Below are 26,454 nucleotides of genomic sequence, written 5' to 3'. Positions count from 1 at the left end.
TGCACCCTGGGACTGTGGATGCTGGTTCCAGAGGAATCCAACCCCTCATTTTACAGGGCTGGGCACGAAGGCTCAGAGAAGCAAAGGACTTGCCCCAGGTCACACAGCTGGCACCAGCAGGGGAGGGGAGGCCCTGCCTGCTGTCCCCTCACTCCTACTGAACCATCCAGTCACAGCCTCTCTCCAGGGCCACACCTCCTCTCCATCAAGACGATTGTGAGAGACAGTGGCTTTCCTGATGATTTGATCTGAGTGGTGACTTCTTGGGATGTTTAATGGAGAGAAGGTGGCTCTTCCTCTTGACTCTTTCCTGTATCTTTCTCTATGCTCATGTGCCTGCACACACACACACACACACACACACACACACACACACACGGACACACACATGTAGTACTGACAACCAGCATGACTCTTCCTAATTGATGGCAGAGACACTGAGGGGCCAAGAGGCCAAACAACTGGTTCAAATCCAACAGAGCTGCTAAGCAATTCCTTCCTGTCTGAAGGGCCGAGCGTTCTGCAGTTACTGACTGCCCTTTTCCAGGGATAGCAGAGAAGCACCAGTGTCCTGCTGCCCCTGAATGTCCAGCCTGGTGGCCAGGCATGTGGGAACATAGCCAGGTTGCTTTGCAGGCCCAGGCTCCTGGCAAGTGGCCAACCACTGCTTAGGGTACCTCCACCCACCCAGAACACTGGATTCGCACTGCTCCAAAATGCTTCTGTGGAGGCGGTTCTATTTAACCCAATGGAGGCCTGGGATCACTGATCAGCCTCAATAACCAGCTGAAAATGTTATTACTCTGGGTACTGAAACCCACGCTAAGAAAACAATCACGTCACTTTCAGGTCAGCCACCTCCCAGTGGAGGCCAGATGGGCTCATGGCTCTGCAGGGAGGCAGCCGGGAACACACGGGGACAGACCTCCCCAGCCCAGGATCAAAAGACCTTTCTTTGAGGAGTCCACGTCGGACTACCACCCTCTGAGCATTAGTGTTGGGAAGCAGGAACCGGCAGAAGGCCTCCCCCTGAGGTTTCCACACTGATCAAGTCACCTGGAGCGACAGGCCACATCTTCACAGTGACCCGCAGGGGTCCGGGGCTCATGGGGGTCAAGTCCTGAGAGAAGGCCCCTAGCAGCTGAGCTGGACGGGCTGAGCTCAAGGCAGATCCCACGACATGAGGCTGAGACCAAGTAAGAGCTTGTGATGCCAGAACTTTAGCATCAGATCTGGCTCAGGAAACAGCAGCCAAGGAGGCCTTCAAAGAAAGAGGTGGATCCAATGCGAGGACCGTTGCCGAACCCCATCTGCACCAGAGGCCCTTCCCACCAGAGCAGGAGGCTGGCCTTGTCCCTCCCCAAAGAGGGATGCCCATACTCCTCTTGCTCTCCTGCCCATCTGGCTCCCTGCCCCTGCCCAGAGCTCAAAGCCCTCGGAGGGCACCTCTCCTCAGATACACTCAGGTGCCAACCATGGTAGGGCGCAGTGGGCTTCCGTGGGCTGTGACTCGTGCTGACACATGGACGGATGGCCTTGGGGAGCAGGTGCTGCCCCGATGCAAGGAGAGAAGGGCTCCCCTGAGCCTGGGGCACACAGGACTACTCATGGGTCTCTGCCTGCCAGAGCACGGAGTCCGTGGGCAGCGCAGACCACCGCCCGGCATTCCACCCACGGTCAGCGCTTACTGCATCATCCATCTCAGAGAACACGACAGAAAACAGGTCCCGGTGGTGGGGATGCTTTTCCCCAGATGATCTTTAGGACTTGCCATGCGACCAAAGGAGCCACACTGCTTTAGAGAGCAGAAGCTGCCGCGGGATGCTGCTTGGCCCTGACTGGCCTGGTGCCCTCCTTCTCCCCAGAGACCCTCTCCTGCCTTGGCAGGAAGATGAAGTCAGAGATGCCTTGAGGCCTCGCCACCCGGGCTTCTGTAACTGTCGATGTGGTCAGCTTTTCCAGTGTCTGAGAGGCAGGGGCAGTGACATGCCTGGTCTGCAGCATGGCTCCCCATGGGTCCACCCACGCTGGCCCCAGCGTGCTGTCTGTGCTGACTGTCAAAGCCACTCTGAGCCCCACCCCCATCCCTTCCTACCCAGAGTGACACTGGGCAGTTTTCTGTCCCTTCCCTGCCTAGCACCGCAGGTCCCAGTATCCCTCTTCTGAGACCCAGCTCCTGCAGGTCTGCCTCTTCTGTGTTGGTCCCTTCTCTTATCCCTGCAGGTGGAGAGGTGGCAGGGCATCAGCTGCCACTGATTTCCTACCCCGAGAGCACTCCATAAACCACCCTTGCCAAACTCTTGCACTCACGTACCCGTGGGCACCTGTTTCCTGCCGGGACCTGACTGGCAGGTTCAAGGTGGGTGGACACTGATCTTGCTTCCTCTCTGCCTCCCAGCTAGCATGCAGAGGCATGGCAGGAAAGGGAGTCCTCCAGAGGCCAAGGGTCTGATGGGCCTGGACAGCCCCAAAGCTGTGCCCACCCAGGCAGCTGTCCTCTCATCAATGGCTTCCGGCTGAGCAGCCCTCTTGGGTTGGGTCAGCAGGAGTCACTGGCCCACCGCCGGGCCACAGATGGGATGGGACCAGAGAAGGAAGGGAAGAGCAGATCCCTGTCCACACCGGGTAGAGACTGAGAATGGCAGAAGGGGCCAAGGTGACCCAGGTCTTCCTGACAGTCCCACGGTTCCCAGCTTGTGAACCAGGTCCTGGCTGGAGGCAGGCGCGGCACCTCTCTGGGGGAGGCGAGAAGCTGTTGGTCCGCCTCCTGTCTGCCCCATCCTCCTCCTGAGCTCAGTCCTGCCTAGCCTGTTCCGTTCTGCTCCCCAGAGCACTTCCCTGTCCTCGCTCACAGCCAGGACTCATCCCGCCACCACAGGGTGTGGGTGTCGGTGAAAAGAGCCCACCCTCACCTGGTTCACGCAAAACTGTCATCTCTGGGCTCCCCGGACCCAAGGACGAGTTGAAAAACCAATCTAAGGAGAAGGACTGCAGCTGGGCCCAGGGATGTGAGCCCTTCTGGACCCACCAGCTCATTGGTGGGGGTGATGGGGCTTTAAGCTTCCTTAGAGTGGACTGGCCGTCCCCTCATGGTAGTCATGGCAGGAAACATGGTGGCCAGCTGTTGCCAGGAGCCCGTGTGGCTCTTCCCAACCAGAGGACTCCCCTCAAGCCTGTCAGTTCCAGAGAAAGGATCCGTTGGCCCGGTTTGGCTCAGTCTTCTCCAACCACTGCAGTTTGGGTGATGTCATTTCTAGGGCAGCCACATCGTTTGGGACTAGGGGTCTTAGGTCTGAGAGGCCACACAGGAGGCTGGACAAGGCTGAAGACTTCCACTGGATGACCCATCTTCTCAAGATGACCCTGTCCCAGGGTCTGGCCTTACTAACAGTTCTGAGGAATTCTCTCCCTTCTGAGCCTCTCCCTTTGGGAGGATCAAAGCAATGATAGAAAAGACAGACAAATACTGGACGTGGCCCCTAAGTAAGAACCAGAGTCCGCGGTTCCCCTGGCGCGGCAGGGCAGGTCACTTGAAATAATGCTGCAGATAACCCAGTACATTGAGAGCCAGGTGACTGCCGGTGGCCTGTGATCAATGAATGGCTTGGAAGGACTACTCACCATTTCCTGACGGGAGATTTCATTTACGGTAACCTCATAACTGTAGCCCCATCCTCCCAAATGGCCCTCAGTGACCCTGGCCTCCTGCCACCCATGCTCTGGAGAAGACACTTCAAGACCCACGAGGTCTGATGAGTGTGACCTGGGGGAACGGCTGTGAAAGCTGAAACGGCGGGCCATGGACGACATCGCCCCCTAACTGTGCTCTGTTCCCTTGGATCGCTGACTCTGCAGAGAGCCAGCCATGGTGTAAGGACCCCGTGCCATCCCACGGAGAGGGCCACCAGGGGAAGAGCAGAGGCCTCCTGCCCACAGCCAGCACCTACTTGCCAGTCCACGTGAGCAAGCCGGAGAGCAGATCCTCCAGTTGCGGTCGAGCCACCTGATGCTACCCTTCAAGAGTCCGCAAGCCAAGAGCACCGGGCTAACCATCCCCAACTTCCCGAACCACCAAAACCGTGGGATAATAAATTGCTGTTGCGTTTTGAGCCGCTGCAATGTGATAACTAACACTCGACAGGTATTCCAACTCATAGCTGTTGTTTACTTCATTAAAATGATTCATCATTTATTTATTTTTCCATTTTTCATTTAACCAGAAAGTTAAGCCCTGTGAGGTCAAGAACCTGCCTGTCCCCGTTCACTGTGCAGCCTCCAATGGGGACAGAGCTTGGCCCAGGGGAGACACCTGATGAGTTGTGCCAAGTGAATCCGGCTCAGTATCCGCCAACCCTCCCTCACCTCCTAAGAGACCTGAGAACTTCAGATCACACTCAAGGGTGAGGACAGGAGGGTTTCAAAGGAGCCAATATGTGGTCAAGATCCCAGAGAGCAGGTCAGAGAGCAGACCCTCCATCTCGAACACACCCAGGCAAGACCCTCTTGGCCAGTGGGTTCCCATTAGCCCGAGTCCCTCTCCTGCTGATCAGGGGCCAAACCCTCTTTGCCATCCAGAGATTGTTCCCTCTGCTTCTCTGCCGGGGGGAAACGGAAGCCCCCTGAGGCCCAGAAGCAGGCTGAACTCCCTGCAGCTTCCAGAAAGACGCCCTAACCGTTCTGCTCCCGGAAAGCCACCTCGACCTCGTGTACAAATGGCCACAGCCTTCTGCTTGACTTGAGAAACGTAGCCATTGAGATGGGGCAGGGGAGAGTCCATGCTGGGGGCGACGTCAGAGCCCGAGCATGGGTTAGTCTTACTCAGCTCCACTTGGGGGACATTCAAGAGTGAGGTGGGAATGGTGCGGCTGGCACTGGCTGAGCCCAGGAGCGCCGGGGTGGTACCGCAGCACACCCAGGGCACTGCCACCCCTCCCTCCTCTGAGCTCCAGGCAGGATGGAAGAAAAAACGGATTTCAGACAAGAAGTCACGCCAGCCCTGGAAAACTCAATAAAGTCTTCGTGCGTAAAAGGAGCGTCCAAAGGCCGGTCATTTGACGTCAAGTCAGGCGATGAAATGACCTCGCTATTTCCCAGGGACACAGAGAAAAGTGCAGAGGGGACAATCAGCAGCGACTTGGTTGAGATGTATGCAAAGGGCGCTCGAGGCCTTAACGCGGGAGCCAGACGCACGTTTCCTTTCCAACAAATGGCTCTTGGTACCGGCCCAGTGACGGGGAAGACGACACCGCCAGGATGAAGGGGCATCCTTGGTATTTTATATTTCCCTTCTCCGCCGACTGTGAGCGGCTAGCAGAACACGCAGCTGGAAAATTCCAACCTCACCCGCTCTGCCTCATCAACTCTCCAGACAGGTCCCAGAGCTGCCGCCGCCCCAACTTCCCAGATGGGGAGCGGCCCTTGGGCCAGCGACAGTCCCTGGCCTGCACTGCCTGTCCATCTCCAGGGTGAGTTCAGCGGCCCGGTGTTCCCGACGCAGACCTTCCTCGCCAGCTCCAGGCTTGGACACCCCTCTGCCCTGAACCCCCCCCTGCGAGGGCTCTTCAGCAGGGCACCGAGGAAGCTCGGCAGAGAGTGAAGCTCCTGTTCTTGCCCCCAGCGTGGTCTTCCCCCAGCCTGTCCTTACTGCAGTCTGTCCTTACTGCAGCCTGTCCTTAATCCTTCCTTACAGGCACTCGGGTCAGAACAGTGAACTTGTCCTCTCATCCCCAATCCTTCAGGAATACTGGGAATTCTGCCTTCAAAACACGGCCCCAGTCCAACCACTTCCATGCTGGCTCGGCCACCATTCACTCTCACCTGGCAGATGGCCCTGGTCCCACTTCTGCCCCCAAAGCCTGTTTCCATTGTGGAAAACAGGGATCCTTTAAGCATCCAAGTCAGGTGCACAGCATGCTGCTTTGTTGAAGACCCTCTGTGACTCCTCATGTGACTCAGAGTAAAAGCCACAGTTCAGCAAAGGCCCAAGTCTTAGACAATCCATGCCTTTCCCACCCACCTCCTGTGCCCTTGCCCCCGAGGCTCCAGCCACGGACACTCTTATCTGCAGGCCTTTGCACAGGCTGATCCCTGCCTGCAATGCCCTTCCACCCCATGCCAGCTCTTCCGACTCCTTCTCGTCTTCGGCCTACTGAATAATACAACCAGGCCCCGTGCCCACACTCCCACCCCCGTCACCTGCTCTCATCTATCACTCTCCAACATGCTCTATCATTGGCTTATCACGTCCAGCCTGCCCCTTCCTGGCTAGAACATCAACGACACAAAGGCAGAGAGCTTGGTCCATTTTATTCACCGATTTATCCCAAGGACTGGAACCAGTCTGCAGAGAGCACTTTTGCTGAATGAATAAGAGGCTAAGAAAGTGGTGAGGAGCCTGGTCCTGTGGCTTCTTGTCCTGCCAAGTGAAGGCCTTGAATGGCCCCATGTTCTGTGACCCCTGGAAAAAGGAAACTGAGACCAAGAGCTGTCCAGGGTTTGCCAGGCCTCTTGGGCTGTGAAGAGGCCAGGTAGCTGTGAGATGGGCCACGCAGGAACCCTAGATGCAATCTTGGCCAGCAGTCCCCTAGTGTGATGGCCACAAAGACCCCCCCAGAGATGAAGGCTAACAGCTCTCAAACAACGCAGACAACCCAATCGCCTCCTGGCCCCTCCACTGGGGCAGGACTGAGGACAGAGTCAGAGGCTTGCCTTTCCAGACGTTGGCTCTTGTTTGAAGAAACCCAGTCTGGGGAGACCACTGCATCACTGGACAGACCCACTGGGGGCTGAGGTTCACTTTGCAGGAGGGTCCTGGTGGGTCCCACTTAACAAGGAGCTACTCCACCACAGACTTAGAAACCCACTGGCCTCAGGGCGGCCAGGTATGGAGGAAAGGACTCGGGGCTGGATTCCAGGCCCCTCTGCCCCTTAGTCTGTGACTCTGGGCAAGTCACCAGATCCCACTAGGCTGAAGTCCTAACTTTTGGTCAACCACCTATTGGGTACAGTGTTGTGAACTCAGGGATCCTGGGTCACATGTCACATCTGAGCCCCAAGAGGTTTCTGGCTACTGCCAGAGACAAGCACACAAGCAGAGTGCTCCACAGCTCCGCTCACTGAGTGTGCTCTGAGCAGCACGACCCTGTGTGGACACTGTGTGAGCCCCGGCAACATGATCACACCCCACCACACCCCCACCTTCAGATAGAGACACGAGGCACAGCGGCTGACTCCCACCCCTGGTCCCTCAAGAGCTGGCAGCCATCTCCAGAGCCTGCACCCTCCACTGTTCCCCACTCTACCAGCGTGGCAGGAGAGCATGGCGCAGGTGTGTGCTGCAGGTTGGCGCCCAGAGCAGGGGTGGGAGAGGGAAGTGGGGAAAGCTCTGGGAGCAGGGTACAGAGGGTAAGCAGGCATGTGCCAGGCAGGAGGACCCTGGGGAGGCATCTCAGGCAGGGGGACGGTTGACGCAGCTCAGGCCAAGAGGCTCACAGTAGACTGCAAGATGGAGCTCAGGTCAGGCCAGAACCAGAGGTCACAGAGACTCCAATGGAGGCTGTGGGTGAAGGGTAGGCAAGAGCCCAGTGGCAGCAGCTCTACTGAGTCATCCTCAAGACCCAGGCATCATCCTGGATGTCAGTGCTTCCCAATACAGACACACCTTCAAGTCCTGGGAGATTAGAAAAATGGCAATCTCTGCTAGAAACTGTGGTCAAGCTAGTGGTAATAAGCACCACGCTGGGTCTCCAAGTACTGTCTTCCAGGAGAGGGGACGAGGATCCTCGTTGAACCCATGGTCTGTGGTACGAGAAGAGCTGAGGAGACTGCTGAGCCAGACGGCAAGGAGCTGCCAAGGACTCAGAAGCCCACCTGAGGGGCTCCTGCTGGCCAACCACAACGGCAGGAAGGATCAGGAAGGACAAGGATGATGGTGTGTTGATGCTCATCCAACATGTGGAGAGCCCTTGGTCAAACTCCCGGTCCTCCCATCAGAGGACTCGAGGGAGCCCAGCTGGGATCTTAAAAACATAAATGCAGGAAAAGAATCAAGCGTCACTTGCTCTGTAAACTGGACTGCTGGCTAACCAAACCGCTGTCAGAGGAAGTCAGCCAGTGGACAAGAAATGAGGGAATTAAAATTCCGCCACTTTGCAACCCCTCCTTAATCAACAGATTTATTTATTTTATTTTATTTTAATTTTTTAATATATTTTTATATTTTTTTATTATATATATATATTTATTTATTTTATTAAAAAAATTTTTTAGTTGGACACAATAACTTTATTTATTTTTATGTGGTGCTGAGGATCAAAACCAGTACCTCGCACATGCTAGGTAAGCTCTCTACCACTGAGCCACAACCCTGGCCCTGCAACACCTCACAAAGGAAAACACAGACGTTAGTCGGTTCCCAACGGAAGGACACAAAGACATTTACAAAGTCAGTTGCACACGCACATCCCGAAAAGGGAAACTGAATCTGATCAAGTTCCTAGATCCAACTAAGCAATTTACAAGAAATACTGAGAAACTTATTAAATGACTGGGGCGGGGTGGCTCTGGAGGAACAGAAACCCATCACGGTGGGAGGCCGTTACTGGGGAGACTGGAGACAGTCAGGAAAAAGACCGCCAATCACGGCGTGTGGGGCCTACCCCGATGGTCTCCCCCAACAGTTAAAACACGATTTTGTAAGATGCACAAGAAAGTCGGGATTTGACCGCTGATGTCTGAGGACGTTGGAGATGCGTACTGAAAAGCTCACAGGCGAAATAGCAGCGCATCTGAGACCTGCTACAAGGTGCCGCTGAGGGGAGGGTGGAGGTGGGGCGACAGATTGGCCCTGAGCGCATCGCTGTGGAAGTGGGTGAAGGGCGCATTGGGCGGGCTTTTACTTTTTATAGCTTGAAATTTTCCATAATAAAAAGTTATAAAAACACTAAGCCCCACCCCCAGAGATCCAAATTCATTAGTCTGGGCTTCGGCTCTGGCGCTGGTACCTTTTAAGACTGCCCAGTGCTCCGACCCTCGGCTGGGGTTCAGGACCGTCGTGGTCACTCATGCCGGACGCTCCAGAGCTGCACTAGGACGGGGCGAGCTGGGGGGGGACTGGCCTGGAGGTCGGGAGCCAAGCACAGGGTCCTTGACCGTGGGGAAGGGGGAGGGAGGCGGGTCCCAGACAGCGCCAACAGTTTGGGTGACGGGGGTGCTGCCTCAGGGGTGCCTATAGGGTTCTGGTGGAGATGTCCAGTGGGCAGGTGGCCTGTGGGCCTAGAGAGCCACGTGAAGACCCTGAAGAGACCCACAAACTGGGGCCACTCCCAAGACGGAGACGGGGAGGGGACAGCTGCAGCCAGGGACAGCATGGGGGCAGACCTGGGCCCTGCCCCTAGGAGGGGGTGCCAGGTGACCCATTCCTCGCCTCCCACCCCTCTCCTGTGATGGCAGCTGAAGCCAGACAACACGAGGCTGGCCACCTGAGTCTGGGTGCCGCGCCACAGCGCTCACCCGGGACCTGGGCTGGAGCCAAGTGGAAGCCCGGATCCCAGGGGCTCACACTCTGTGGGGAAGCTGACCCAAGCCAGTGACCAAAGCCTTCATTCAGCCTCGCCTTGTCAAAGGCTCTCGGTGGGGGAAGGGCCCAGAGTCCCCGTGCTACCCCAGGGGTGTCGGGGGATGGCCCAGCTTCCTGGTTTCTTGAGCAGTGGAGTTTATTGTTGGGCCTTCTAAACCATGAGTGTTCTCTCTCTCTCTCAGCAAAAAAAAAACCATCTCTGATCACAGAGGACGCAGGGGCCACCCCAGGAGCAGGGACTTACCACCGAGTCCAGGAACTGGATGTAGCACTCCAGCCCAGGCCTGGTTTCGCAGAACTGCCGGAAAAGCAGCCTCCCGATGGGCTGCCTGTCACACAGGCCGCAGTAATCTCTGTCTGGAGGCAAGAAGGAGAGTGGTGAGACCCGAGAGGCCAGGCAGGCCGCCCCTCACCCCACCTTCATCTCCAGCCCCAGCCCCATGGAGCAAGGTGACCATGAACTCTGTGGACCCAGAGGGACAAAGTCAGGGCGGAGAAAGGTGCCAGTCACCACCCAGCTCCCATCCACTCCACCTTCCCAATAACCGGATTTCGGTATGGAGATGCCAATGGTTCTGGAGACTACAGCTGGGTCCCCTGGTTGGCCAATCAGCTAACACAGGCCCTGATTCTGGCAACTGGGTAAGGTGACAGACACGTGACACTCTGCAGACTGTGTGGGAAACCAGGGCAGGGAAGCCCTGGTGCTCTGGACCTGAGTGCGGGGGAGAGTGGGGCCAGGGCTGCTGCGGTGCACTGACACCTTAGAGGAAGCTGCTGAGGAAGAGGCTGACCCCTGGAAGAGCCAGGAAAATGACAATAGCAGACTTGGTCCCCTGGTGATGTTACAGGCCTCTAGATCAAACCATGCCTGCAGCCCAAACCACATCTGAAAAGCTTATTTATAAGGCAACATATTTTCTTTGTTTAGGGCAGTTTGAAAAAAATTCAAATTATTCCTAATTCAAAGCATCCTAGTGGACACAGTAAAAAAAAAAAAGAAAAGAAAAAAAAATAATTTTACCCAATTGGAACGAAGCCCACTCTCAGAATCCTTCAAATTATGAAAACCCTGCATTCTAGCAAAGGAGCTAGAGGCATGGAGACAGGAAGTCAGCTGCTCTCAGTCATTCTGTAGCCAAGAGGGTTCTGAGGAGGAAATACTGCAAAACTCTCAGCTGCAAGACCTAGAGCCTGGAGTGCTAGCTATCATCTGCTGTGTTACTTCTAACAACTCACTCAACCTCTCTGGGTGATTTTCCTCTTCTGAAAACCAAAATCACATGTTTGGAGTTGGGACATGGGTCCTTTCTGTCTCTTCCTGCAGTGTTACTAAGACTTTTGCAAGAAGTTTTCCCTGGCCAGAAAGATGCTCACAGCACTTACTAAGACCTGCTGCCTCAGACCCTCCCAAGCCCTAAACAATGGGCCTTCAAATCTGACGTCGCTTTAGGAGAGCCACTGGTGGGAAGGAAAGACTACATCCTGGCTGGGCATAGAGGAACCGGTCAGCATCCCTTAGAAAGGGTTTCTCTGGAGACAGAGACCCAACGAGAAGAGCTGGACACCACCGCAGTATCCAGCTCACAGGACATGGAGTCTGCTCACAGGACATGGAGCTATTACTGTGGTAGGGTGGGGGGATCCTGTGGTGGCCAGGTGCAGGCCCTGGAGCTCCGTCACCAGGGTTCGAGTCCCAGCCCCACCACTGAGCAGTGTGATCTGGGGCCACTGACTCTACACTTGCCCCTACCCACCCTCCCCGTCCTCATCTGCAGGCTGGGTAGAGTAATAGTACACGTCTCCTGGGACTGTCATGGGGATTGAATACGACAATGTCCAGCAAGTCCTCAGACAGAGCCTGGCACACAGAAGATGCTCAATAAACCCCACCCCTTATCATCCTGGATGTGGGGTGCTTTTCATCTGTTCTATCTCCCTTTTGTAAAGGAGCATTTTCTTCCCAAGTCTGAACACACGCCACCCAGGTCTTCTGGTTCCAGAGGAACTGATGCCTTCAAGCCTTGGAAGATGGACATGTGACTCAAGCTGAACCAATCAGAGTCCTCGTTCCTGGAGCTGTGATAGGGTCAAGGATGAGCACATGATCAACACCAGCCAATCAGAGTCTTCAACCTCCCAGTCACCATAACAAGATCAAGGATGACCTGGAGACTCAGCCAATCAGAGGCCCCTAGAGTGTCAGACCCTGAGGGAGAACCTGAGTGGGTCCTGGAGTCCTTGCAGGGCTTTTGCCAGAACTTCCAGGAGCTGGTCAGATTGTCCTTTCCCCCAGGCAGCGAGAACCCATGGAGACTGAAGGAGCAGGGCAACCACTGAGCAGAGAGGAGACCTGGAGGCAGCCCTGCCTGAGGCCAGCCCTGGGCAGCTGGGCCGTGTACTGATAGGGATGCTGCTCAGCCAGCGGCAGCAGGGTCTCTCTGTTGGAATGGAAAGAGCAGTGACCGGGCACACGCTTGTCCTTCATGGGTAAACCGCCTGCGGGCAGGGACCCTGTGTAGGAACTCGCAGGTTCTGAGTATCGTGGGCAGAAAAGGGCACTCGACAGTCACATTCTCTCAAGTGGATGCTTTGATCAACAGGGGTGAGCCACTTGCCAAGTGCCCCGCCCCTGCCCCGCTGCCCCTGGACCTTCTCCAGTAGCTTGGTGGCTCAAACTAGTGTTGGACTACTGCCTCAACTCTGCCCTTCAACCACGGGCCCAGGCGCCACGCTCCAAGCACAGATGGTTCACAAATAGCCACTCCAGCGAGCATTTAGCCTTGTCGCCTGCCAGGTTCTCCTGGGGTGGGGGGGAGGGGGGCTGCTGCTGCAAAGGGCAGCAGGGGAGTGTGTGGGTGAGCAGACAAGATCCCAAGTGACAGTTATAAAATGTCACGTTAGATGAGTGTCATTGTCAGCCACAGGAGGGAACCTGGTCACGGTGGCCTGTGACAGGTCTGCAGCCTGCACTTGTTAGCATGAGGCCCTGCAGCACAGCCTGCCTTCCTACCGCCTCCCACTGCACCCGATCCCCCAATGGGAGGAAAACAAGCCTTCGCGGCCTTTGGCAATAAGGAGCTTTCCCAGCACAAACACGGAACCAAAGTCAACTGCTCTGGGCCAACGTCAGTTTTATTCTCTTAGGGGGGAGCGCACAGGACCTCGTGTGTAATTGAGCAAGCTAACCCCTCGCCCCATTTCCAAAAGCAATGGTGAGATTTCCCGTAGCATGTTGTGATTCCTTCCGAGTTCATCTAACACAAGTCTTCCCTCTCCATATGGCGTTGGCCGTCAGTATGGAAACAAGGCTGTCATAAACTTGCACAGTAAACACCATGTGATCCCCACACAAGCTGTCAGCAATGGTTCTGTGCCTCTCCAACAGCACGGGGCATCCCAGGCAGGAAAGCCACGTACGGAAGCCCAGGAAGGAATAAAAGGATTAGTAATCATCTTTTAAAAAATGTTTTAGTTATAGATGGACATAATTTTTTTTTTAGTTTGTTTATTTATCTTTATGTGGTGCTGAGGATCGAATCTAGTTCCTCAAATGCGCTAGGCAAGTGTTCTACCACCGAGCCACAACCCTAGCCCAGTAGTCATCTTTTCAGAGTTGGTATTTTTCCCCTCTCAGTCTCAAAGATAAATGGGTTTTCCTTCTCCATCTTTCCCCTTCTCCTGATCCTTCTCCCCCACCTCCTCCTCATTCTCCTTCTGTTAATGTACTGGGAACTGAATGCAATGCTTTACCACTCCGCTGCATCCCCCGCCCTTGTGTGAGAGTTGCCCAGGCTGTCCTCGAACTTGTGATCCTCCTGCCTCAGCCTCCAGAGTCACTGGCATTACAGGCTGCATCACTGTGTGGCACACGGGCTCGTCTTCCTAGGAAGCACCCACAACAGCACCAAACCCAAGTACAATGTTTGCAGTTGAAGTAGATGCACCCCGGGAGAGGCAGTGTTTGGGAATGATCAAGGTGATGGGGGCGGGGCACCAAAAATAAGTTCTTGGTGTGGCAACAGCAAACCTGATGGCCAGATCACTTCTGGAAAGCCAGAAGCATGTGGAGCTCTATAGCACGTCCCTGGGGGAGACCCTTTCTGATCTGCCTTAGCAGGAGCTGGCCATGCTCTGAAATCCAGGCTGCAAGGGGCTGACCACCACCCTGCTCCCAGGTGTGGCTACAGGGCTGCAAAGCACAGGCCCAGAAAAACAGAAGCCATCGTCTCCCAATCTCTCTCTCAGGAGGGGAGAACCTGGGGTGCTGTCCACACAGGCACTGAGTGCTGTATACTCACTGTACACACACACAGACACACACACACACACACACACACACACACACACACACCACAGGCTCTGCTAGAACATAGAAATCCTGCTGCCGGCCATGTACCTCATTGGTGTTCCCTCTAAGCCAGAAAGAAGCCGTCCTACAGGAGGGAGCACCAGGTTCTCTGCCTCAAGTGTCCACAAATCATTCTTTGTTCTTTTGGGCCCTTAATTCATTCAACTCTCATCCCAGGTCTCTTGCTTCTCAATATAGAAGTCTCCTTTAATTTTAAGGTTCTCTTCTTGAACTCGGGGGTAAGGCTTGAACAGTGCAGGGTGCCACCAAGTAGACCTTCCAGAGTGGCTTAAGGAAAATGCAGAGAAAGTGGTAGGTGTCTTGGGGATGGGAGGTGAGGCACGGAGGCAGGCATCAGCAAGCCGTGTTGAGGGAGGGGTCAGCAAATAACTTTCCTTGGCAATAAGACTGACCGCATGCAACGCAGGGCCGGCCCGGTCACTTCCTTCTCTGCTTTTCCCAGGTACAGTATGATGCTGGCCACGCTGCCAACCAACAGAGGGCGCAACAAGACCAGGGGCCCTACCCTAGTCGCCTCACCTGGCAATGGGGGGCGGAGGGGGGACTCCCCATCTGTTCTCTCAGTAGGCTGCTGACCCCGGGCGATTGCCAAGGATGGTCTCAGCCCTGCTGTGGATTCTGTGTCACCCAAGAGTCCCCGGTTTCTTCGTCTATAACACAGGGGAGTTGGAGTAACAATCTCTAAGCCCCTTCACACCCTGGAGAGGTTCTTGGGGCAAATGATTGGAGGGATTTGGGTCAAACTGCCACGAGGAGCTGAGTGACTCTGTATTGACTGGGACTATCCTGTGCCCCGGGGGTGTCTACGGTAGGGCTGGTCTCTACCCACTTGTTATCATAGTAACCCCAGCCGTGAAAACCAAAGGTGGCTGCGCATTGCCCAGATTGCCCCTTTAGACCTGCTGCAAAGGTCACCTTTGGAGCTCAGCTTTAACCAGGATCCCCAAGCTCTGCTTCTGTCCAGCCCCATGGGGATTCCTGGATCCATGGCAAGGTCAGCAAAAATTCCTGTAAAGTCCTAGTGGTAAACCTGTTAGCCTTTAGAGGCCTTCTGGTCTCTGTCACAACTACTGCAATGAAAGCCTCCATGACAGAACGTAAGTTGTCTATGGGCATGGCAGTGTTCAATAAAACTTTATTTACAAAAGCAGATGGAGAGCCACATTGGGCTTGCATGCTGATCCCTGCCTCTCCTGGGCCCTTGGACCCCTGGTCCTGATTCAGTCTGTCTCCTTCCTGGGGCCAGGGAACCCCAGCTGTCTTGAAGGAGCAGGGAGGAGCTTCTGAGGGTCGAAGTGTCCATGTGGCCTGAGGCTGTGGTCAACCACAAAGGAAACCAGGACTGAAGTCAGAAAGCCCAGGTTCAAGTCAGGTGGAGCCCAGGCCCTTCAAAGTCAAGGGACCTCTGGAAAGAACCCAAATGTCCAACCATTGGCGAACGGAGAAACAAAGGGTGGCATTGATACGATGGAACACCACTCGCTGTTTAGAAAACGTGAATTATGGATACACACAATGCGGATGAATCCCAGAAACAGCAGGCCAAGTCAAAGAAGAGACACAAACTGGTAGGTTCCACTCATCAGAAATTCTAGAAAAGGCAAACCTGTAGTGACAGAACTCAGACCCAGTGGCTACAGGGGACAGGATAAGGATGGGCACAAGGGAACAGAGGCATAAAGGAACTTCTTGGGGTGATAACAATGTTTTGGGGGTGACTGCGGTGGTTATATGGCTGTACATATTTTTCAAAAGTAATTTAACTCTATGGTTAAAGTTGGTGAATTCGACTATGGGTAAGTAACAGTACTTTGACAGAGTTGTGACCAATGGGAAAGAAAGAAAATGGAAGTCGTGTCCCCTGAATTCTGAGCTGGTTTCCCCCACTACAGGAGAGAATCCTAACGGTGCGCTCTTCTAGAGCAGCACTGCCCCGGGGAGGGCCGTGTCAGCGTCACCGGGAGTCACTGGAGAAGCAGGGCTGGGGTCTTTTAGACCTGCTGCACCTTCGTCCACGGGCGGGCCCTGCGGTCCGGTTCAGCACGCCCTGGGGTGCGAAGCAGTGCTTTCCCAACTCTATGGGAAAGGACCAAGTATCCGACGTTTCCAGCTCATCATGAATTGTCACTTCTGTAACTCACTCGGCTCACACCTTCCAGGTGAGCCTGAAACCTGCTGGATGAGACGAGTCTCGTGATCACACCCCTGGGCGCCACAGCCAGTCAGGGGGCTGGAGCGCGACTACGCGGCTTTCTGAGCCCAGGAAAGGCAGTGCTGCTCTGGAAACACAGGTTGGTTTTGACTCCTGTTCCTTTCTTAGAAGAGTCACTCCTCCTAACGTATTAATTCTTTGGGTGAAGGCAACCCCAACCTCAGAGAGGTACAGGACCCAGGTCTGTCCCTGACCTCTTATTAACACTCTGAGGAAACCCGGGTTTTCTTTCTCTGAGGTCTTAAACTCTTAGGGCCACATATCCTGGAGGGGCTGGTCCTTATCTCACGGTCATGTGGGCAGAACCTGCTAGAGAATGAAGAGGAGCAGGGTCCCAGTGATGTCTGAGGCCTGGAAACAGCCATTCCTGAAGTCAGAGATCCACCCTTGGACTTTTCACCTAGATCAGCCAACAGATTTCGTTTTCCCCTTAAGCTAGTTTGATTGGGGTTTCAGTCACTTGGAACCAAAGTGTGAATAATAAGGTCTCTGACCTTAGGAGGCCAAAATGACAACCTACAGGCCTTGCACACAGTGAAGGGCTCCACTAGAGGCCCCACGGCCTGGCTGCCCCAGCAGCACTCTCAAGGAATTCTTATCCTCTGCCTCCACCGTGAAGCTGGATCCGGGTGGAATTTCTGGAAGGTGTGTGATCACAGCTGATTAGTAGAACATCTCAGAAACACCAAACACCAAGCACTCCCACCCTCCCAGCCTGGAGGTAGCTGAGGCCTCCCCCACCCCACCGGCTGGCACCGGCTGGGTTCTGAATCCCAGCTCTGCTTGGGCTCAGAGGTTCTCAGCTGGGGGCAATCTGGGCAATGTGCAGCCACCTTTGGTTTTCACGGCTGGGGTTACTATGATAACAAGTGGGTAGAGACCAGCCCGACGGTAGACACCCTGGTGCACAGAACAGAATCATTCAGCTCCACGGGCAACCTGCCACCACTGGGGGGGGGGGGCTGGGTTGCTGCACAGCCTGGGGCAACCTCCTCCTCCGGCCCAGCTGCCCACCGCCAGCCGGGGCTGGAGGACGTGTGAGGGCGCTACAAGCTCTGACATCAGCGGCCCCTTGGAGAGCTGACTCCTCTCTACAAGGCTCAAAAACGATGGCTTTTATTTCTCTGAAGATTCAAAAGGATGATGGGATGTAAAAATGAAAAGGGCCTCCCACCAGCACTGAAGGGCAGAGTCCCCCACGGTCCCTGACCACTGGACTCCAGGTCCTGGGAGGGCAGGGCGGGGCTCTGCTGGCCTTCTCTGTCTTGCATCGAGTACACCCCCCACCCCAGCCAAGAAGCCGCCTGTGTCCCAAACAGCACATGCCTGAGGTTAAGATCTCACAACCCAGGCAATTCCTTCAAGACCCAGAGCCCCCAGTCGACTCAGAAGCAGGAATGATATTGACAGTGAAGATAAATAAATGCTGTCATTGTTTTCATTCTTTTCCAGTGACACGGAATGGGAACATACTTTCTTAATTAAGAGTCTGTGGTATGTGTCGCTTGGAGGGCAACCAGAGCTTCCCACCAGAAGGGGCAGCATGGCTTCCCTCGGGTGGCCACAAGCCCCCAGCACAGCCCCACCGCCCACGAGGCTCTCCAGAGCGGGCCTAAGGAGCAGCCCAGGCTGGCCACGTGGGGAGGGTGACCATGACTGAGACCTGCCTGCAACTGTGCTCACCATGGCCCCAGGCACTCCTTGAACTTGGGCCAATGAAAACCTACGTTCCATTTCAGAAATAAGAGCAGGGACGAAATGCGGCTTCCTGAGGAAATGGAAATGCTAACACCGGAGCCCTTGGAAGTGAAACCACATGTTTATGGTAAAAGGGGAGGGGTTCCAAAGTGACCCCTGCGGCCATCTCTTGACCAACTGGAAGCCTCTTTCGTTTTATTTTATTTCACTTCGTTTCTCTAAAACACCAGGTGACTGTGGGGGGTGTTCCTGAAGGATCCCAAGGCAATGCAGGGGGATGTGAGTAGCCGGGGCCAGCCCACAGCGTCCACGCCGCCACATGCCAGGCTGAAACAATACGCAGAGAGGAAGACGTGCAATCAGCCCCTTCTTAAAAATCCCTGCCAGAGCTGGAAAAAACAACTGGGTGTTTGCTCTGAGGAAAAAGCTCTGTGACGTTCGAAAGGCGAGATAGCATCGTGGACATGGGCAATTCCTCACCAGCCGCCTCTTGGAAGGCACAGGAGAGGAAAAGGGAAACATTTGGTATTTGGTTAGCAACAGCTGAGTGGGTTCCGATTACTTTAAGAAAGATGTTTTTATGTGAATAAAAAATGACATATGGCACGTTACACACACACACCCAAACCAAACCCCATCTTCCTGTCTGCCTCTTGTCCCCTCATTCTGGTCTCTAGTTTGACTGAATGTCTTGGGCTTGTCACATATTTCTTTCTGCTGCATCCAAACATAAAGCCCACGTCTTACAAGGCTGGTGGCACCTGGACAAGCCGCATGTCAAAACCACGGAGCTGGAGGGAGGCTGAGCCCGGCTGCTAGGCAGCAGGCTTCAGGGAGAAGGCGCTGCCATGGGTCTGGAGAAGGCAGAGGAGGGGTGGGCTGCAGGGGCTAGTGGGGCCCAGGCCAGCGGCCTCTCTGATGAGGCTCCAGGACTCTGGCTTGATCTGTGCAGTCAAAGAGGTGTCCTCGGAGTCTGGGGAGAAGCTGGAGGTGTGACATCACCACAGGCCCTCTGCAGCAAAAGGGACCCCAGAGTCAGGCAGTGACCTTTCCCGTGTCTTTGTGTTTGTGCGTGTGGTACTGGGGTTTGAGCCCAGTAGCGCTCTACCACTGAACTCCGTCCCCAGCCCTTTTTATTTTTGAGACAGGGTCTTGCCCAGTTGCCCAGGCTGGCCTGGAACTTGTGATCCTCCCATCTCATTGGGATCACCAGGCATGGTTACCGCCCCTGGCTCCTCTCCCTTATTTTGAATGGAGGATGGGATGAAGAATCTGGCCAGTGAGTGGAGGAGTAGTGTAGGGCAGATGGCGGGAATGGCCACAGCCACGTGGCAGGTGGGTCCAGGTATAGCACAGGCCATAGCTGGAACAGGCCTGGCACACTGGGGAGACCTGGGGACAATCGGAACCCAAGTTCCAGGCCCAGATCTCTACTTGACATCCCTAAATGAGAGATCTGAAGCCCTGGGCTCTCACCCAAAGCCTGGTGCCCTTGGCGGCAAACCTCGACCCTGCATCAGCAGCAAGAGGACTGACAGCCCAGGGCAGAAAAGGCTCCTGGGCCATCAGGGTTTGTTCTTTAAATGCTGGGGAAAGAGGAAGCACACCGGTGCGTGACCTGCGCTGGCTTCTATTTTTGTGGATGTTAGAAACTTTTTCAAACCAGAGAAAGCAACTGTTTCAAAAGCACAGCTGCAGAATCACTGGAGAGCCTGGAAAGCAGAGGACTGTGACCACCGGATATCCTGCTGGGTGTAGGGACTGGGCACGTGTAGGAGCTCGGGTCTCTGTGTTTTGCCCTGCATGGCCTAACCGAAACCTTCCAGAGGTCTAGGGCCGCCTGCCACATGGCAGGCGCCTGGGACAGTCTGGGCTGATGGCGACTGCTGCCCTCTGCTCAGTGGCCCAAGCCTGTCCTTGTGTATACCTTGCTCTCACCGTCCCAGGAACACCATCTGCTCAGGAGGACATTCTTCCTGTAGCCTCTTTTCTCCTAAAAGGGGATTTGTGTGCAGATGTGGGCCATTTTAGAAACTGCAGCTCCCAGGTGGCGCCCGGACCAACTGCACCAACCTTGGGGAAGGCATCTGTGACCTTTCATCCTTCCCAGGTGATCCGGCAATGCATCACTGTGGGGTCTAATTCACCACTGTGTCCACACCTGGAACAGCACCTCGCCCAAGCAGGAGTGCAGTTATACATGAAGAATGAAGAATGAGCAAAAGAACAAATGAATCAATGGGATGGGGCTGGGGGAAGCCAGATGCCTCCCAATCTCAGGCCCACGTTCCCTCGACATCCTCTTCTGATCAGTTTGCCAGAAAGAAGATCTCCTAAAGCACCAGTTGATGTAGGGTTGCGCCTTATGTAGCTTCTGTTCCAGGGCAGCGCGGGGGCCCCCGTGGCTCATGGGGCTTCAGATGCCTGGGCCGAGGAGGCTGGACAGGGCTGTTTACTGCACTTGGAGCTGCAACGCATGAGCCCAGGGCCCTCAGGACCCCTAGAGCGAGTTGACCTGAGCCTGGACCCTGCCGGCTCCCTGCTTTCTGAAAACCACAGCAGGCCTGGGGCTGGGCCAGGGCACGGGAAGTTGCCTCTAGCTCTATCTCTGACTTGGTGTGACCCTGGCCACAGCTCACTCCCTGGGGTCCTGCTTTCTCCCTTTATAAAATGAGGCTGACAAACAAGGGGAGCTTAAAAGTGGCCACTTCCTAGTTTGATGGTTCCAGATTGTGAGCTGGTGGGACTGGAGACGTCAGAACCCCAAGAAGAGTCTGTCACTTCTGGGGTCTTTAAGCCCACCAGCTGCCTCCCTCTTGCACCTCCAGCATTTCCCACAAGCCTGGGCACAGAGGGGCCTGGCAGAGTCTGCTGGGAAGCCTGGAGGTGGTACTGCCCCTTTCCATGCCTCGGTCTCTCTTCAAGCATTTCAAGTGACCCTCACATGACAAGGTCCTACCCACCCTCTGCAAGCCGCCCTGGCCTGCAGGGAACAGAGCAGGAGGGGAGGGTGCTCAGAGGAGGGGCCCACCTTGCCTTCCAGGGCCGGCCTGGCTTCACCTGGAGCTATGAGCTAATAGAGCACAAGCCACAGGAGGGCGGGGCCAGGAAGTGGAGGGCAAGCCAGGGCCAAGGCAAATAGCAGCTTCTACGCAGACCTGGCTGTCCTGCCCAGACCTGGCTGTCCTGCCCAGCCCTGACGAGGTGGCCCCGTTTCTTCCTGGGCCACTGGCCAGGACCTAGGGAGGCTCACAGCTGTGTGGGCCAAAAGCAGCCGAGACGTGAAGGCCTGGGAAGGTGGGGGCAGTGAGTGTCTCCCAAAAGTCCCGAGGTCTCAAGATCCCAAGCCCCCAGCCACCGGCTCTTGACGCACACCCCACACAGGACTCGGCCAAGCTTAGCTGCACACACCGGGAAGGCACTTTACCTCAGAGTGTCCCTGTTCTTGCTCAAAGCTATGCCAAGAAGCCACTCTCACTCTGAAACCAAGCCTGTCTTTTGAGACACTGCCCTTGGCCCTCATTCTTGGGATGCAGAGGTTGGGGTGTTTGAGACTGTTATTCTGTGCTGAGAGCCGTCTCTAAGATAAGCCTCCAGTAACCCCAGCCGGCCCCAGGACCACACCCAGATTGCTGTTCCTTGGAGCAGAGTACAGTGGGTTCGGCCTGCTGGAACCCATCTTGGGTCTTTGGTGATTAAACATCAAACTACGTCAACTCCTTCCATCTTGGTTTAGCCTAGTCTTAGTGTCATGAGGGGGTGGGGTTGCTAATGAGGGAAAAGGGGCACATTCCCAGGCCCACAGAGCTACCTACTGCCCATGTTCCACACAAGCCGGGAGGCGAGGCCCGGGGCTCTAGAGAAGCCAGCACGGATTTTTAAACATGGCTTTTTATGGAGTTTGGCAGAAAGAGCTTTTTTAGAGACAGGTTCTGGAACAGACAGTGGCCTTCCACTCTGCCACCTGGTAATCATAATAACACCCAGAGAGCAGCTAGCATGACTGGGGGCTTGCTGTGTGCCAGGCACCGTGATGGGCATCACACGTCTTGTCTCAGGCTCACAACTGCCCTACACACAGGCACCAGCCCATATTCTAGATGCTTGAAAATGAGGCCTGGGAAGTGGAGCTGGCGAGAGGCAGTGCTGGAGTTGAATCTCAGCTCCTGCTGACAGCAGAACAACTGCTCTTCATCCCTCAGCTTCTAGGGTTCCACAGCAGACGAGGACCTGGGAGCACAGGAGGTGGATGACATCACACGATGGCAGTCCTGTAACCTGGTGTGTCCCGATGGCCTAAGGGTCCTTCTGTTCCCTCGGGTCTGGGCTGCTCCGCCTTCTGAGTCCAGAGGCTCCAGCCTCCAAGAGATAAGGCCTAGAAAAGTGTGGCCACTCAGGTCTAGCTGTCAAGTGGGCACTGTCCTGCCCGGGTGGAGCCAGCCAGGAGAATGGCTCAGACGCCCCTCTGCCCGAGCCCTGCAGCCCTGCAGACATGGGTTCTGCACACACACAGCTGATGTGCCGCCTCCTGTCTCTGCTGCTGTCCCAAGAGTTAGCTTTGCCTCTAAACTAAGCTGTAAATTCTCTCTCCACCACCCCCTGCACCTCCCCTGTGGAGCCTGGGACAGTCTAGACACTTATGAGATCACCAATAAAAATACGATTGATTAAAGCAGGAGAGCCCATGAGAAAAGTTATTCACCAGGATCCTGTTTACACTTCTTTTGTCCAAACAAATCTGTTGCTCCTTTAAGGGAGAGTCTCAAAGTCTCCGGTGTCCAGGAGTAAATGCTTGGCTTTAACGGGGTGTTAGAGTTGCGTTTCATAGCACATTCCTGTGCTGGGACCTACACGGAGGCGAGTCCTGAAGCCAACAGGACAGGAGTCCAAATGGGGCCGGCCCTGCGGTGCAGCAGGCAAGGACCAGGCCGTCTCGTTCCCCGGCGTCCCGGCACCCAGCACAGAGCCAAGCACGAAACCATTTGACCAGCAAGTGAAGGGAGAGATTAACAACCCGACCCACCAGGGGCTAGCTGGTGGCTGTACTCTAACATGCATTTACCAAATTTCTCCCTGGGCTGAAATAGGTTATGGTCTGCCTCACAGGAAATGGAGCCCTTTGATGTGAATAGTGAGTGGCTAAAGGCAAGTCATTTATTAAAATTTAAAGATCCCTACTCAACAGTCGCACCCAGGCCTGGCACAGAGACCCTTACCAAGGCCTTTCCAAATGCCCTCCTGAGACCTGGCATTTCGAATACCATGAAGCATCGCTGTGCTCCAGCCTGAAGGCCTGGGATCAGTACCACACAGGTGTCTCGTATAAATCTTCCAGGGCTTTCTCTGCATGGAGCCAAGTAAGACGCTTTTAATCATCAAGAAGAAAGAAAGCAAAATGCCTCATGGATTTTCATTTTTATCTAAGTAAAAGAGCACAATCAATTTGTCAGCACACAGCACGACTTCTTGCCAAACACCACCTATTTTAAACTAAAGCTTTCTCAGCTGCACGCATATGGAACAGACACATCCCAAATCCCAAACACACGCTTTTTCTTTGCTTCTTTCTTTTTGAGAGTCTGCGTATCTCATAGCTGTCTAGACCCCTTAAGCTCCGTGGTAGCCCGAGCGCGGCTCCCTCCCAGCGCACCTCCTCTTCACTCTGCCTGCGAGATCTGGAACACGCATTTTGATGTATATTTAGCAGATGCGAATCCCAAGAGGCACCCTCCCTGGTTACTTAGCACAAGGCGGATAACTGGGAAAAAGAAAAACCAAATGATCGGGGTGATCAAAGAATACGATGGTGGTGGAGTCCCCATCTCTAACTGGTCTAAAAATGTAACCCATAATAGCTGTTTGTTTTAAATTATTCCCTGCCAAGAACAATGTTCGGATGATTGAAAAATTCCAAACTGGAAGCTCCAATCCTTACTTATTTTTCCTTCTGAGCACCTGCACGAAGGGGAGCGTGGCTCAGAAAATGTACTCGCCGGGACCGCGACCCCTGTCTCCTCGTTTCCAGCTGGCCACCTGGAAGCCTTCCAAAGAGGCCCTGACAGGGGCCTGGGTTCTCAAAAGCACAGGGAGTGACTGCACCTTGTGCTCCATGAGCCAGGGTCAGCTAATGTAGGCACTGGACTCAGCAGAGGGCAGGCAGGGACCCCTCCTTGCAGGCAGGATCCTTAGTTGGGCCCAGCAGCTGAGAAACCTGGACCCATATGTGGCTGTAACCAAATGGGGAAGGTGCACTCATGGCTCCAGCAGCCACCACCAAGAGACATAAAAGCTCTGACCATCCAGCTCCTCCCGAAGGTCACTTGTAACTGAATTTCCATTCTGGAAGCACATATGTTGATCTAAAGTCAGGGTTGAGTTGGGGGAGCCAACGGGTCTCTGGGCCAGACCAAAGCAGGTGCAGAGCCCCGCCCAGAAGGGGAGCCCTGGACCCCAACCCATACTTTCCTTAAGGAAGAAATAATCTACTTCATTGAAACTAGTTCTAGTGTGGGTCTTTGTTACAGCAGCTCAACCGACACTCTGCCTGACCCAACCATGCACTAGCTGAATGACCACCTCGGAGACATACTTTTCCTAAAATAGATATAATAATAAAATGACCTTCTTTTTATGTACAGTGCCTGGCACAGAGTAGATCCTCAGTAAATACTTATTTATCTGCCATGATTACAAGGAGCCGCCACAGGACATTCTTGCCTAAATCCCCTATATCTACCCTCTTCACTTGCCAACCAGGAAGAGCTTAAGCACAGGCTGCCCCTGAGGGTTAACTGGAAATGAATATTCACCCACTGATGTCTCACATACTAACGCTGGATGGTTTGGGATGTTCCTTTGCCTGGAATGGGAGACCCAGGTATCAAACCCAGTGAACCCCCAGGCTTCCCTCAGTCTGCCCTTGGGTGCATAATACCGTACCAGGGGTCACTGGCTCCTTTGGCAGACCTTGCACCTGAGCAAACAGAGGATCATTTCCCTGGTGGAATTAAGGTCTCTAAATCCCAAAAAGCAGGCATTCAGTTCTCAAGATGGTGACCCGAGATGCGGAGAATGTTTCCTCCCTGTGGAATGCTAGTCTTCCTTCCCTGGGGTATTCTGGGTCATCGACACTGGAGAACATTTCACTAAGAGTTACAGTTTAGATGCTAGAAGGTTCTGAAGTCAACAGAACGGTTTCTGTGGTATACTACATAAAATAAACACCCTGGTTCCAGGAATTCAAGGCAACAGGTTAGGAATCACATTTATTTTCCCAAGATGTGAGAGTTGTGCAAGACTGCTCATTCTGGCCGCCTGAGGTCATTCAGACACAAGTGTCCTGGGCTCCTCAAGGGCACCGGCTGCCAAGGCATGCCAAGGACCTGAGACCATAGTGACTTTGCTCACGGGGATGGAAAGGCTGGCAGTGTGTGGGCACACAAGGGCACAGACACCCAGGTGGTGTCTGATCCCAGGCTGGGGCTTTATTTACACAGTTAAACTCCAGATTGTCACAGGGCTACTAACGGCTTCCTAACATTTATTTTCTATAAATATTGACCATTTCTTCTTAAAGTATCATGTCCTCCAATGAGTATAGAGCACGAAGTGAACCTGCAGCTGGTGCCCAGGTTTCTGAGGGCAAGGCCACCCTTCATTTAGAATCCCTAAATGGGCCTTGAGCCAAACTCCTTGCCTTTCCTTGGAGGCACTCAACACAGGTGTCCTATGAACCCTGCTTGGCTGATTGCTTGATTACCTCCACCCACTTCAACCTAGGACTGGGGTGGAGCAGGGCCTGTCTTGTTCATGGCAACATTTCCTAGTGCCAAGAGCAAGGCTTGGCACATGGAAGGTCACAAGAATGGCTGGATGGATTGGTAGATGAATGCGTTGATGGATGGATAGGTGGATGGGTGGATGGGTGGATGGGTAGATAGATGGATGGATGTGAGGGCAGATGGGTGGGTAGTGGTCAGCACCTGCTGAATGAGAGGATGGTTTCAATCATGATGAAGAAGATGAGGTCTCCCATGTGGGCAGCTAGATACATGTAGGTATCCACTCATGCCCATTCACTGCCCCCAGATTCTCATCTGCCATGAGCCACAAACCCCTCTCCATGCTGTCAGCCTCAAAACAGGGTAGAGAGCGTGGCCCAGTCCTGCCAGACAGAAGACCAGGACAAGTCTTCATGTGTCCCAGGGTAGCTGGGATTAGATGCAGGATTTGGGGGCTCCCAAAGATACACCTTTGGAGATTGGAACCCACATGGCCAGGAGGCCCTCCAAGAGACTTCTGCTGTCCCAGAGTTACCCTTGGGAATCATTGGGAGGGAAGGACAGCAACTTGCACCTCCCTCAAGAGGAAACCACTGTTCCCACCAAAGAAGCAGTTGGGGCTGCAGTCCCAGGAACACATAGGAACCTCCCTCAGGCAGGAAGGAGACTTGTTCCCAGGGCTCCCAGCTTTCCCCACAGGGCCTGGGAACAGAGTATGACACCGAGCACCAGGGCTCAGGCGCAAAGAGAAGATAAGGGCATGGGAGGTGGGAGGGCAATAGTGCATCTCCTCTTAGCTCTAAGTGCTTTACTA

At 54.4% G+C, this 26,454-nt stretch overlaps 1 protein-coding gene across 3 annotated transcripts in view; it reads right to left on the bottom strand.

Annotated features, from left to right (window-relative positions):
* Positions 1-26,454, bottom strand: part of Grk5 (G protein-coupled receptor kinase 5) — a 192,152-nt gene that overhangs the window by 53,197 nt on the left and 112,501 nt on the right. For 2 of the 3 annotated variants that reach the window (XM_026384279.2, XM_026384280.2), the window contains exon 3: positions 9,822-9,934. The exons of the other annotated variant lie outside the window; for it this stretch is intronic. In XM_026384279.2, coding sequence (XP_026240064.1) covers positions 9,822-9,934 — 113 coding nt within the window. The remainder of the gene's footprint in view (positions 1-9,821; positions 9,935-26,454) is intronic. 3 annotated transcript variants of the gene reach the window in all.

The sequence above is a fragment of the Urocitellus parryii genome, chromosome 5, assembly GCF_045843805.1.
Source record: "Urocitellus parryii isolate mUroPar1 chromosome 5, mUroPar1.hap1, whole genome shotgun sequence".
NCBI lineage: Eukaryota > Metazoa > Chordata > Mammalia > Rodentia > Sciuridae > Urocitellus > Urocitellus parryii.
This window is presented reverse-complemented; position numbering and strand designations above follow the sequence as displayed.